The sequence below is a fragment of the Myxocyprinus asiaticus genome, chromosome 32 (assembly GCF_019703515.2).
Source record: "Myxocyprinus asiaticus isolate MX2 ecotype Aquarium Trade chromosome 32, UBuf_Myxa_2, whole genome shotgun sequence".
In the NCBI taxonomy this organism is placed as follows: domain Eukaryota; kingdom Metazoa; phylum Chordata; class Actinopteri; order Cypriniformes; family Catostomidae; genus Myxocyprinus; species Myxocyprinus asiaticus.
The window spans coordinates 44414608-44429140 of record NC_059375.1 but is presented as its reverse complement, the minus strand read 5'-3'; the positions used below and the strand labels follow the sequence as shown (position 1 = coordinate 44429140).

The 14533-nt window shown below is 39.3% G+C and overlaps 2 protein-coding genes across 6 annotated transcripts in view; both read left to right on the top strand.

Annotated features, from left to right (window-relative positions):
• The first annotated feature begins 1582 nt into the window (after positions 1 to 1582).
• zgc:86738 (Transmembrane protein 150A-like) lies at positions 1583 to 11498 on the top strand. Its single transcript, XM_051667994.1, has 7 exons — positions 1583 to 1713; positions 2012 to 2059; positions 2480 to 2566; positions 4005 to 4072; positions 8166 to 8293; positions 10226 to 10418; positions 10589 to 11498. Exons 1-7 carry the CDS (start codon positions 1616 to 1618, stop codon positions 10798 to 10800), a joined length of 834 nt encoding a protein of 277 aa, XP_051523954.1. The 5' UTR covers positions 1583 to 1615; the 3' UTR covers positions 10801 to 11498.
• Positions 11499 to 13576: 2078 nt separating this feature from the next.
• dydc2 (DPY30 domain containing 2) overlaps positions 13577 to 14533 on the top strand; it is a 20938-nt gene continuing 19981 nt past the window's right edge. Inside the window, exon 1 of one of the 5 annotated variants that reach the window (XM_051667934.1) lies at positions 13577 to 13819. In XM_051667934.1, the coding sequence (XP_051523894.1) occupies positions 13673 to 13819 (147 nt within the window). In that variant the 5' untranslated portion in view covers positions 13577 to 13672. Of the gene's footprint in view, positions 13820 to 13943; positions 13988 to 14083; positions 14128 to 14211; positions 14256 to 14348; positions 14393 to 14533 lie in introns of those variants that run through there. The other 4 variants (XM_051667959.1, XM_051667958.1, XM_051667957.1 and 1 more) reach the window with 4 other exon arrangements.

Here is a 14533-nt window from a genome sequence, read left to right as displayed (position 1 = left end):
TGTAAAAGTGGTTTCAATGTTTATACTGATCTATTTAAAATGGTGGCGGAAAAGTGACTCTTATGTTGGAATAAATGACAGCTTGTTTTAATAAAGTAAAAGTGACAGTAATGATTATATTGTTACTGATATTTTAAAATGAGTATTTGCTGAATATTAGCAACTTGTGCTTGGTTAAAATTTTGTATATTATTTTATTGAAAACCCACCTTTGAAAACCATGCATCAAATATGATACAACAGGCTTTTGAGGAATATATCTCAATCACCATTACATTACATTCATGCACACCACACACACACAAAGAAAGGGGTTTTGAAAGTGATTTTTTTCTTTATGATTTCTTTTTATAGTTTGTCTAATGGCACTAAAAACAGTTTAATGTCAAATAATTTGCATTTTCTGGCAATTTCAAATGTCAGGCTTTACAGGGTTAATTCAGGAAAAACTCATTTTAAAATATCAGTAACATTGCAATCATTATTGTTACCTTCATCAAAATCAGCAAAGATTTCACAGCAATAATACATGCAGTGGACGTCAAGTACATTGCAAACAACCGGTTTTCAGCAAAAATGTGATCATGTGGATCATATTTAGATGTGATCATTTAAATATAAAGTTATGTCTTTCGCTTTAATAACAGATCAGATGTGAAGTGTGTGTCAGAGAGTGTATGTACCACTACCTGCTGGACACTGATGAAGCTGCAGTCTGAAGTAAAAATCCCATTCATTTATCCCATAGATGAATTGATCTTCAACGATAACTTATAAACCTTTAAAGACAGACCTACCATGAGCTCTGAGGTTGTTCATCGATGGTATATGCTTCTGTTGAAGCCATCTGTCTGCGTTATTTCAACTTCATTGTTTAAAAATAGTGTTTGATAGTGGAATTCATGGTAAACAACTACATTACCCATGATACAGCAGAGAAAGATCCACCAATCAGAGAACCGTGGCCAACAAAACCCATGAAACATGCCTCAAAGCGACCGCCCACTCCCATGATGCACTGTGAATGACATAATCGAGTCGGTTTCCCTTCACCCAATAAACGCAAAATATATTGTTTCTTTACTAATTATCAACAACCTAAAATCAATAAGTTTTATATATTCCAATTGTTCAGTGACATCATTTGCAATGCTTCATGGGATTGTAGTCCGTGCCCTCATGAAAGACAGTAAGTACACAGTCTTGTATCTTTGTCTTTATGTCCGATTTTCAAATACTTTTTTGCCTCAAAACAAAGTTTGTGATGTTGTGATTCACCTCGGAGCTGGTTGGTTTGGTTCATGGCTCACAACTCTTTTATGAAGGATTTTATTAAAAGTCTAAGGAAGAAATGAATGGGGAAAATACTTCCGGAACCCAGACGGCTGAAAAAGTGGGCGGTCACTGTTGCGCTCTATAATGAGAAGTGGGGCGGAGCATCAGCTCAACTGAGAGATCAGATTTAACTGTCACAGATGGTGTCATCACGGCAGCATCTGCAGTCATGAATCAGACCAGCACCAGTTACTGTTCGAAAACTCACTTGAGTTCAGTTTGTGTTAGCTTAATCTGACTGAAGATGCGTTCTGATCAGTGCAGAGTTGCATCTGATGAAATGATTCAGAGAAATTCTACAAAAACTGTGAAAATGTCTCTGTGGGTTCTGATCCCCATCAGTCTGCCTGTGTTCACACTGCCGGGAATCTGGATTATGTGAGTATTTAAAACTCTTTTTTAGAGGAGATCTTTATTATTAATTTACACAATGTTTAAATGATACACAGTGTGGTTTAGATAGTATTAATGTGTAAATCTGTATCTTTGCAAAGTGTTTACATTTAAATGTGCTTTTGCTGATGTTGTTGAACAAAGAGAAAATGTAGCATTAGCCTTCTTCTTAATGTTTCTTAAAATGCTAATTTTTGTAACAAAAAAAAAATGTTTTTTTATAATTAAAAAAACAATTGTTTTTTTTTTTTTTTTACGTTTGTCTTTTCTCTCATTTTTACAGATATGCAATGGCCCTGCAGAATCAACATGTGTGTCCTGTCAATAACTGGTGAATATTTCATCTTCTTTATTTCAGTGTTTTATCACGAAACAATGATGTGATTGATCTACTGAAGTTTTTCCTATAGCATTTGATGAGATTATATTGATTATAAAGTGACAGATGCCGAATCAATGTGTTTGGAAGATTTTATCTGTGGTTTGTTTGACAGTGATATCTTCAGTACGTTTGTTCAGACTGATCAAAGTTGACACACTGATACGTTTATTATCAAAAGAAAAGTCTTGTTTCAGAGTTCATTTATGTCTCATTCATTAGGAAGGATTCTGCAATGAATGTTCAAAAGCACAACCCTTAAAACTTATAATATTCCTGCTTTTAAAACATTATACAAATGTATCAAATATTTGTTATAGCTAATGCTACACAATATAATATGCAGATAATAATGTGTATTGTCGTTTATAGGGTGTATAACTCATCGTGTGAGAAGTCTCTGGTTCTTCAGAGCGGTTCTGATCTGTGCTGCACACTCGACAGTGTTCCACTCATCAGGTAACACAATGTGTGGGTTTTTAAAGTGTAATATCGTTCCATCATTCTTCAAGGATTAGTTCACCCAAAAATGCATATTCAGTCATTGTTTACTCACCCCTGTGTTGTTATAACCCTATATGACTTTCTTTCTTTTTCTGAACACAAAGGGAGAAATTGTGAATAAATGTTGTGCTCAGTGAAGTCATACAATGGCAGTTTATGGTGACCACCTCTTCAAGATTCAAAAGAACACAAAAGTATAATTCAGAAGTCTAATAAATTATTCCATGAGACTCATGATTGTTATGAAAGCATACGATAAGATTTGATGAGAAACAAACTGAAATCGAATGTATTATTTAGTGAAAATGTTCACTGACCGTTGATCTCCTGTGTGCGTTCATGATAGGGCACGAGCACGACATTGGGGCGTTCAAGCGAAAACTCATTTTGTTTCTTAAAAAAGGTCCTCCACTGTGATAGTGACAACAGAACACAACACAACTGCTCACAAAACAGAGAACAGAACTTACTAAACATGTCTTACTAAACCTTTCAGTCTGAGATCTCTGTATTCTTGACAGCAATATAAACACATATTGTTTTTCCTCCCCATTTAAAGCAGTTGAAGTACTGCAGAGGTCGACCGATAGTGGACTTTGGCGATATTGATAATTAATGTGGTGGAAAAGGCAGATAACCGATTAATCGGCCAATAGTTTTTAAATCGATTCAGGCTATGGTATATAAACAAGCCCGAAATAAACTTAGCCTACTTATTTTGGGACTCTTATTTAGAAACAATCTTAGAAGTATAAATATTTACCAACTTAATCATTTTATAGCCTAAATTTATTCACCAGATTAAGTATTCAGTATATATACAGTATATATATATAACAATAAGGCAGGCCGTGCTATATTGTGAATATCGTCACAGCTGAAGGGTGTTGTTAGGCACGACGCGAAGCAGAGTAACCCCTTCAGCCGTGACTATATTCACAATATAGCACGGCCTTGAGTGCCTTATTGCTTTTATAAAACTGTCACAACATAATAAAAATATTAAGTACGCAAATGTAAATTAAATTGTTATATTTTGCAAGTAAAATCATTAAATACCATGATCTTTTGTTTGTTTTTATTTAGTCTCTAGAGGCGGCTGTAAAATCCTCCAGTGCCGAATATAGAGGAACACAGATGAATAAAATAAGATATCGGCAACTATCAGAATAGATTTTGCCGATAACGGAAAGTTCCAAAAAGCAACTATCGGCACTGATTAATTGGTAAAACTGATATATCGGTCTACCTCTAAAATAAAGGAAGTGTAACTTTCATTATGACCTCTCATATATTTAGTTCGAAGTGTTGAATGCCGTAAATGTTTATCCGTGTGATGTTGTGCTGACTTTCGACCAATAACCCTCATAACTGACTCTGTGTGTCTCTGTAGTAAGTGTGGTGATGTTCCTCCAGAGAGCTGCTGGTTCAGTCTGCTGTGCAGCGCTGCTTCATTCATGGGTGAGTCTACTTTACACACTCACGTCTGTTTTCACCTTTAATCTGCATCTCTCTGGTGATATCTTGATGTGATTGACAGCAGCCCGACAGATGAGTAAAATAGTTAATTTAACCCTTCCGTCTTGGGAAAATTCCTTTCTGGTCAAAAATGACCAGTAGAGTACAGTAGATATGAAGCACTACCTAACATATAACATTTGATTACTGACACGAACAATGACATAGGCGTGTTTTTCACACAGAACTCAAGCTTTTTTCCACTCTTTTTTTCTGAACATGTAAAAGTTTAATGATTCATAATGGAAGCCTGTTTTCATTTTCACTTGCATCAGGGTATGTTCTTAGCAGATAATGAGCTGTTTAACATATTACATGAGTAAAATTGGCTAAAAAAAGCATGTTGACCATAGTGCCGATACTTTACAGCATCATAAGGACCGTCTTTTAAAAGCACCTCACTTGTCAAAGTCAAGTAAAGTTGAGCCTGAACTTATTTTAATCCTTGCGCCCCGTCTGCTGGTGGGTCATCCACATCTTCTTTGACCTGGGAGGAGACAGGAGGGAAAAAAAAGAAAGAAGGAAAAAAAAAAAACAGGTGAGGGAAAGGCCAACATGGAGCGACAGCGAGAGAGAGAGAGAGAGAGAGAGAGAGAGAGAAAAAGAAACTCACTCACCGGTTCTTTGATGCACCGACGCATGGTCCTCGATCACTCCTCCACCCTCTCAGGCGGATGACAGCCGCTCCTCTTCCGGCGGACCGGAGTCAAACCTCCGACCCCCAGCGGACAGAAAGCCCCTCCGTATTTCTGGCAGCCCGTGAGGACACTCCGCTGCCCCTGGCAGCAGCCCTAAAGCTCCAGGTGGTCGGGGAGTCGATTTCCTCCTCCCCTCGCGTGGACAGCGGCCTTCCCTCGACCCCTCCGTGTTTCTGGCGGCCCGTGAAGACACTCCGCTGCCCCTGGCAGCAGCCCTAAAGCTCCAGGTGGTCGGGGAGTCGATTTCCTCCTCCCCTCGCGCGGACAGCGGCCTTCCCTCGACCCCTCCGTGTTTCTGGCGGCCGGCAGAACACTCCTCCACCCCTGGCAGCGGCTCCATCGCTCCAGGCGGTCAGGGAGTCCAGTCCCTCCTCGCCTCGCAGACGGCGGCCATTCCCCGCGTCTGGGCGGTCGGGCTACTCCATCCCCTGGCGGATGGCAGCGATGCTCCCCTGGGTGGACGGCAGTGTCGAGGACTCTACGACGGTCATCTCTCCTCCCTCCCGGGTTTCGGCACCAATGTAAAGGGGTTAAAAGGGAAAGGAGGAGGCGAGAACTGGCTTGACAATATAAATAAAGTGTAATGATAAACTTAAAAACACACAAACATAAACACATACAGGGCAGCTGCCCATAGTTCTCTCTCTTTCTCGAACTGCCGTCTCCGGTCGCCTTTATCCCTCACTCGCCTCATCAGGCTGATTGGGGTCTGGGTGTTTCATTCTGGCCCGGCCCCACCCTCCTCCGTACTACACAGTCCAAAAGCAACCAGAATCATCATTGTTGTGTGCAGTAGTTAGTCATGAGAACTGGATTATAAGCAGCATTTCATCTAGAAAGAGCGCCAAAAAAAAACAAAACATTTGTTGACCATTCATTAAAAACAAAATTATTTTTTGACTGTAAATAGAAATGAAAATATTTGACCATTTAAGTAAAAAAAAACTGTTGTTTTGACTGTCATTACTGTGTCTCGCCAACAAATACACGTATGTTTTTTAGCCCTAAGAGTCTAGGTTAACCCCACTATGTATTTTAAGCTCATTTTAAGACCTAGAAACCTTAAATTCTAGTATCTTTTAAGCTCAAGCTCGACTCTTCACCATTTTCTCTTCACATCGAGTCTCAAGCAAAGCATGCTGGGAACTACACTGAAAAAAAAAGAATTCTGTTAAATTTACGGTAAAATACCAGCAGCTGTGGTTGCCAGAAATTCACAGGAAAAAAATACAGTGACCATGTTTCAAGCATTACGGTATGTCATTTTTGTTCGTGTATATTTTACAGTTCACTACCTTTTGTGTTTTTACGTGATATAAACTTAACATACCAACCTCCTGGAACTACAAATATCAGAAAGTATTTTTAAACACAGTAAGAACACTGTGAGTGGTGGTGGTGTAGTGGACTAAAGCACTGAACAGGTAATCAGAATCAGGTTGCTGGTTCGATCCCCACAGGCACCACCATTGTGTCCTTGAGTAAGACACTTAACTCCAGGTTGCTCCAGGGGGTTGTCCCTGTAATAAGGGCACTGTAAGTCACTTTAGATAAAAGTGTCTGCCAAATGCATAAAAGAACATCATAGGGACACATGATGACTTAAAGTTCACCAGGAGCAATAATTAACACACATGAAAAGACACAGTTACCTCAAAAAACATTACAAATTACCTAAACAACATAAAATATATTATAGAACACCCCACTGTACATAACTGATATCAAAAAGAAGAAGATACATAACCTTTCCATAAAATATAATGAAATGCCCAATTATTGTTTTCCATCTTATTTTACTGTAAAAGCACATGTATTCTCTTGTTAAACTTAATATAATTTTTTACAGTTAATTATATGGTAAAATCATACGTCTTACATCTAAAAACACATAATTTGTGCAAATATTTTTCTGTACAATATCATGTAAATATTTAGTTTTTTTTAACTGTAGTATTTTTACATTGTTTTTCAGTTAAAATTACTGTCTTTCTTCCATTAAAATTACGCCCAGTTTCATTAGTCAACAAAAAAAAAAATGATGTTGTCCTAACATAAATGGATTAAGTAAACTTCCATTTTACTTAAAGTAAACAGAACAAGCAACGAATTTTGGGTTTACTTTGTTGAGTTTCTTCATTATTACGAGTACAGCATAAACTCAATATCTTGTGTCATAAATATTGCATCAAATTAAGTAAAGTTCAAAATATAACAATAGTATAGTAACTTATAGTAAAATCTGTTTATTTCAATGAGCAATATTTGTATATATAAAATGTTGATTTGGTGTGAATAAATGTATTTTTAGGGCAATTTAACACTTATTAAAATGTTAAATTATATTGTATTTTCACTATAAATAATGTTTACATTAGAAAAAACTTTTTTTTTTTTAAGGACATACTTTCGCAGATATCTCAGGTTAAAATAACATTTTAAAATAACGTTACCTGTTGTTGTTGTTGTTTTTTTCCCCAGTAACATTTAATCATTTAAATAACTGGGAAATGTTTTATTTTATGTGAGTATTTATTTTTAGGAGAATGTAACATTTTAATGAAAAGTTTATTTTCTCTGTAATATATATATATATATCAGTGTAGATAAAGAGCAAACTTTTAATTTTTAATGGAAAAAGCTGATAATATTTACACATTGTATCTGTTTAAATCATAAGCTGTGTCCCAAACGACACACTATACACTTTTAAAATATACTATGCACTCAGCCATGTAGTGTCTGAATTTTATTGTCCCAAATGGTACACTTAACGGTGGTTAGTATGGTTTTTGCTGCATTTTCAGTGGAAACGTACTACTCGCACTACTTACACTACAAAACGGTGTAGATTAGTGCAGAAGTGTGCGGTTTGGGACGCACCTTTATACCGAATCATGGTTTATATTTTCAAATATTTTTATTTCGGAATATAAATGTTTGCCTGGCAGATCCACAAACATATTCAGGGATCTGAGTGTCATAGACTAGAGAATTGGGGATGGTCTCTTTTAACTTGAGACAGTAAGCAATCTTTAGTAATGCCTTAGTAACCACCTAGCAACACCCTAGCAACACCCTGATATTGTATAAATATAAACAAGTTTCATAAAATGATCATACTTTTTTTTCTTATTCATTTATTCATTGTTGTGGAGAACCTAAAGGCATTTTTATCAAATACAAGATTAAGATAACATTTACTTTTTCACCATTTTTAACTCTTAAACCGGTCAAAAATGACCCAAATATAATAGGAGAGTTAAGAGTCTGGTGTTTTATCTTCTGCCATGATGTCAGTGTTGCATTGATTGTGATCGGTGTGTTTCCTCTTCCAGTGATCGTGATTGGTCTGCTGCGATACGCTCATGTGATTCATAAGAAGAGTAACAGTGTGTTGAACGTTGAGGGTTTGTGTGCTGGAGGTCTCTGTGCCACTGGACTCATGATTGTGGGAAACTTCCAAGTAAGAAAACACAGAGCCAAAGCACTTTTCTTCTTTCAGGTCTACAGAGTTCTTCAACACAGTTCTTTCAGCTGGTACCTTTAGTGTGATGTTGGTAAATTGAGTCACACTGCTAGATTTTGGGGTGAAAGATGAAGTCTTTGCCAATAATAAATGCTTTAATGATACCAAACAGGCGCAAACTAGCTCCAAGCAAGCACAAACGATGGAGTGATTGATATGGGGTGTAGTCTGCGCAACTTCACGGCTCCCAAAAGCGATCTTGTTAAATACAAAGAAAGGAAAACTTTATGATGTTTCTTTCAACGGCACAAACCGGCACAAACGAACGGCACCAGTTTGGAGCGATTTGAACGACATGGGGTGGAAAGTGACATCACACAGCCAAAAAATAACCGTGTAATATCACAAACACCGAACCAGCACAAACGTTCATTTTTGCAGCACAATGAATGGTAGCCTATAGTTTGGTAATGATTTATTGGGGTGCCAACTTAACAGAGGTCAGAAACCTGTAGCAGCTCTGTGATTGGCCAAAATGCTCACTTCGACTTTTCTATGGAAGCTTGACCTCTGGCCTGCTTTCTGTAAGATCTGAATTTCTGCGTTTTGAATTTTAGAATATTGAATTTCTTCAGCTGTAATTTTATAATCTGAATATTTACAGATAATTTCACTTCTAAAAAATTCAGAACACAAAACTTGCTGTTATAAAATACAAATCTATAAAATACCCCACAAAAAAACAAACAAAAAAACAAAACAATTTTGTTAAATGCCACATCTAAAATAAAAATTTTGCCATTTTTCCTGCTTCATAAGTTTCTGCCATTGGGTTCACAGTACCAAAATTTCAGCAGTTGGAATCAACACCAGTAAAAGTTCTCAATTCTCAATACCAATATCGATGCCACAGCAAAAATAGGTAATATGCTATTTAGCATGAATTTAAAAAGTTATATATTAATATAAATAATAAATTAAAACAATGGTATGTTTCCTTCAAGTGTTTCTCAATTAACTACACATTGCTTCAAGTTTAAAGGGACAGTTCACCCAAAAATGAAAATTCTGTCAACATTTACTCACCCTCATGTCATCCCAGATGTGTTTGACTTTCTTTCTTCTGCAGAACACAAGTTAAGATTTTTAGAAGAATATTTCAGCTCTGTAGGTCCATACAATGCAAGTGAATGGTGACCAGAACTTATAAGCTCCAAAAAGCACATAAAGTCAGCATAAAAGTAATCCATACGACTCCAGTCGTTTAACCCATGTCTTCAGAAGTGATATGATAGGTGTGGGTAAGAAACAGATCAATATTTAAGTCCTTTTTTACTATAAATCTTCCATACATTTTCTGGTGATACACATTCTTCGTGCATATCGCCACCTACTGGGCAGGGAGGAGAAAAAAGAAAGAAGGTAGGGATAAAGGGACAAAAAGAATAAATAAATCATATTTGCCACCCAGTAGGTGGCGATATGCATGAAGAATGCAAATCACCAGAAAACAAAAGAAGAAGAACTCTTGTGAACGTGCATCGGAGGGTCATTTGAAAGTGGAGATTTATAGTAAAAAAGGACTTAAATATTGATCTGTCTCTGACCTACACCTATCATATCACTTCTGAAGACATGGATTAAACCACTGGAGTCGTATGGATTACTTTTATGCTGCCTTTATGTGCTTTTTGGAGCTTCAAAGTTCTGGTCACCATTCACTTGCACTGTATGGACATACAGAGCTGAAATATTCTTCTAAAAATCTTCATTTGTGTTCTGCAGAAGAAAGAAAGTCAAACACATCTGGGATGACATGAGGGTGAGTAAATGATGACAGAATTTTCATTTTTGGGTGAACTGTCCTTTTAAGATGCTGTTTTCACATGGCGAGTTCTCTCAGCTCCTGTATGATTGTGTTCTTTACAGGTGGATCACGCTAAAGTTCTTCACTATGTTGGAGCAGGTCTGGTCTTCCCCGGCAGTCTGCTGTTTGTGTGTGTGCAGACGCTGCTGTCGTACCGTACGGCCGACACACGGACAGACTTCCACACCGCACACCTGCGACTAGCGCTCACTTTACTCGCCTTCACCACCCTCATACTCAATATCCTCTACAACAGTTTTTATTTAATAGAATATTTCACCTGAAAATATTATGCTGTTCTAAACCTGAATGACTTTCTTCTGTGGAACACAAAAGGAGATGTTTTGAAGAAAGTCCAAGCTGCTCTTTAACCCTGTAATACAGTATATATATCTGTATATGCTCCTTAACTCTCTGTCCTGTAGGTGGTGTGTTCTTTATTCAGGAGAGTTTCGTCCTGCAGCACGCAGCTGCGATCCTGGAGTGGCTTTTTGCGATCATAGTGTTACTGTTTTACACTTCGTTCTCACATGAGTTCAGCTCCATATCTGCAGAAACACTCACAGTGCTGATGAGGAGACGAGACGGTTTCTCTGATGAGAGGCGGAAACGAGACAAAACACAGCCAAAGATCTGACATTATAGATTAATATAAGACACGGCGAACAAGACTTTCGACTGAGATGTGTAATACAGTCTGTACTGCAATACAGATCAAGATGGTCAAACTACTGTGATTTTTTGAGAAAGGAAGAATGTTTTATTATTATTAAAGCTAAAGTATGTAACTTTTTCAGTGTTAAAATACTTCTATCCCAGCTTATTACACAGAGACAAATATAAGTGAGCAAATCAGAGGTTCATTTTCTTGAAAACTGTAAACACTGTGTCTCTGTGTCATTATGAAAATTTCTGTTTGATTTGAGAGACCCGCTTAGACCCGCCCCAACATCGTTACTCTACGTAACGGACTATCTGACTGAAAGCTGTTTTGAAATCACTGTTTATTTTTGCAATTCCTTTCGGTGGCGCTAGTGGCACAGAATTATATACCTTAGCTTTAAGGCCAAAGTATACTTCGGGTGTCCGTGTTGCGGAACCCTCTGCATGCGCAGTATGTGTGGCGCACATTGCGTCATCAGCACAGCCATGCAGCTTGACCGCACGGCACCTAGATTTTCTTGACTAGCGCACGTGGTCCTCGTCTGTGCACGACGTCTGTGTCAAACGAATTCCTATATGTTCGTGGTCAGAGAAGTATACTCAGAAAGGCAAAGCGGCAGGGCCTGGGTATCTCAGTGAGTACTGACACTGACTACCACCCCTGGTGTCACGAGTTTGAATCCAGGGTGTGCTGAGTGACTCCAGCCAGGTCTCTTAAGCAACCAAATTGGCCCGGTTGCTAGGGAGGGTAGAGTCACATGGGGTAACCTCCTCGTGGTCACTATAATGTGGTTCTCGCTCTCGGTGGGGCGCGTGGTGATTTGTGCATGGATGCCACAGAGAATAGTGTGAAGCCTCCACACGCGCTATGTCTCCACGGAAACGCGCTCAACAAGTCACGTGATAAGATGCGCGGATTGATGGTCTCAGACGCGGAGGCAACTGAGATTCGTCCTCCACCACCCGGATTGAGGCGAGTCACTACGCCACCTCGAGGACTTAGAGCGCATTGGGAATTGGGCATTCCAAATTGGGGAGAAAATCAAAGAAAGGCAACGCGGTTGGCCTGGCGCAATCCGATCCGTAATGCGAAAAATGAAGTATACCCGGGCCTTTAAGCTAATTCTTTTTTATTTTTTTATTTTCTCCCCTTTTCTCCCCAATTTGGAATGCCCAATTCCCAATGTGCTCTAAGTCCTCGTGGTGGCATAATGACTCAATCCGGGAATCTCAGTTGCCTCTGCGTCTGAGACCGTCAATCCGCGCATCTTATCACGTGGCTTGTTGAGCGCGTTACCGTGGAGACGTAGTGCGTGTGGAGGCTTCACGCTATTCTCTGCGGCATCCACACACAACTCACCACACGCCCCACCGAGAGCAAGAACCACATTATAGCGACCACGAGGAGGTTACCCCATGTGACTCTACCCTCCCTAGCAACCGGACCAATTTGGTTGCTTAGGAGACCTGAGTGGAGTCACTCAGCACGCCCTGCATTTGAACTCGTGACTCCAGGTGTGGTAGTCAACGTCTTTACTTGCTGAGCTACCCAGGCCCCCTTTCAGCTAATTCTTGCAGAAATGAATTTGTTAGGCCTAAAGGCCAAATTATACTTTGCACGTCCTTAAAGGCCCAGGTATACTTCGTTTTTTCTGTGTCGCCTTTGTGAGTATACTCTTCTAAACCGCGAGCGAATACGAAAACGTTTGACGCATGCGCACTACAACTGCTTTGTGATACACTTTTAGTAGAGTACGCACAGACGATGACCGCCCTTACAAAAAATTTTAACTAGTTGCAATTTGCCGCTCATTATTTTCACATGCAAATAAGCTTTTGATTTGCGGCAAATGTTTGCCAGAAGTTTGCAGCTCTTCGCCGAACCTCTGGCAAACCTTTGGCAACAATGGACAATTTGCCGCAAGTTTGCAGCAAAGCTCATTTGCATGGGAAAATGATCAGTGGCGAATTTGCGGCAAATTTGCCATAAACTCTCAATTTTTCGTAAGGGTGCTTCTGCATGTCGAGAAAATCTGTCCAGCGCGGACTGGATTATGACGTCAGGCATACTGTGAGGTATACTTTAGCCTTAAGAGAGACTTCCTAGATAGATCCCCTTTTAAGAGCAAAACACCAAACATCATAGAAAAGGTTTGTTTTTGGACAAATGCTTTCTCTCAAAACTACTGTCACTTTAAACTGATTGATGTTGGCAGCTGTGACATAATTAAGAAAAAGACTTTCATTACCATAGTTCCATCTGGATTCATGGAGAGCTTGAGTTCAAGTGTTTAATAGTTTAGTGTCATAGTTCTTCACTCAGTTTGATCATATTTTGGCTTGAAATGGTGTTTGTTATTAAACGTTTGTCTACAGAATTGTTCACAGCTTTGTCTGCATTGTATTGTCATACATGTTACTGTGCTTTGTGTTTACATGTGTGCACATAACCTCCATTTGTGGGGGTCCTCAAAGGTAATAACGACTCATAAACAAGTAAATAAATGATTTGAAAGTTGTTTTTTAGGGTTTGAGTTTTGATTCAACACCGGAACTGACTCTCCTGAGCGGTTTTATTTGAGACGGAAGTGTTTCAGTGTTGCTCTGTTACCATAGAGACTGTAAACACAATCTGCCTCACACACACACACACACACACACAAACATTTGTGCGGTTTAATCTCACCGATAAAACTTGATATCACCGGGTTTTTATGGGTTTTTCAAAGCGGGAGCAGGCTATATGATTTAATACGTCATTATCAACTGTTATATTTCTTTATTGATAATCGATTATTTGAATAACTCTAGACATTTATTAATAAGAGGTAGATTTATTTCATCCGATGGATTCAGAGTATGTGAAGCGGGTTTTGGGTCGATGTCTGGCGGAGGGTCTCAGTGAACTGCTCGAACTGAAGCCGCCGGATCCCATTGAGTTCCTCTCACACTGGATACTCCAATATAAACACAACCAGGAGCTCATGAGAGAGGTACAACACACACACACACACACACACTCACACACACACACTCACTCCACAAACACAAAGAGTCACACACACACACACACTCACACACACACACACACACACACTCTCTCTCTCTCTCTCTCACACTGGATACTCCAATATAAACACAACCAGGAGCTCATGAGAGAGGTACAACACACACACACACACACACACACACACACACACACTCACACACACACACACACACACACACATCTCTCTCTCTCTCTCTCTCTCTCTCACACTGGATACTCCAATATAAACACAACCAGGAGCTCATGAGAGAGGTACAACACACACACACACACACACACACACACACACACACACACACACACACACACACACCCCTCTCTCTCTCTCTCTCTCACACTGGATACTCCAATATAAACACAACCAGGAGCTCATGAGAGAGGTACAACACACACACACACACACACACACACACACACACACACACACTCACACACACACACACACACACACACTCTCTCTCTCTCTCTCTCACACTGGATACTCCAATATAAACACAACCAGGAGCTCATGAGAGAGGTACAACACACACACACACACACACACACACACACACACACACACACACACTCACACACACACACATCTCTCTCTCTCTCTCTCTCTCTCTCTCTCTCTCTCACACACTGGATACTCCAATATAAACACAACCAGGAGCTC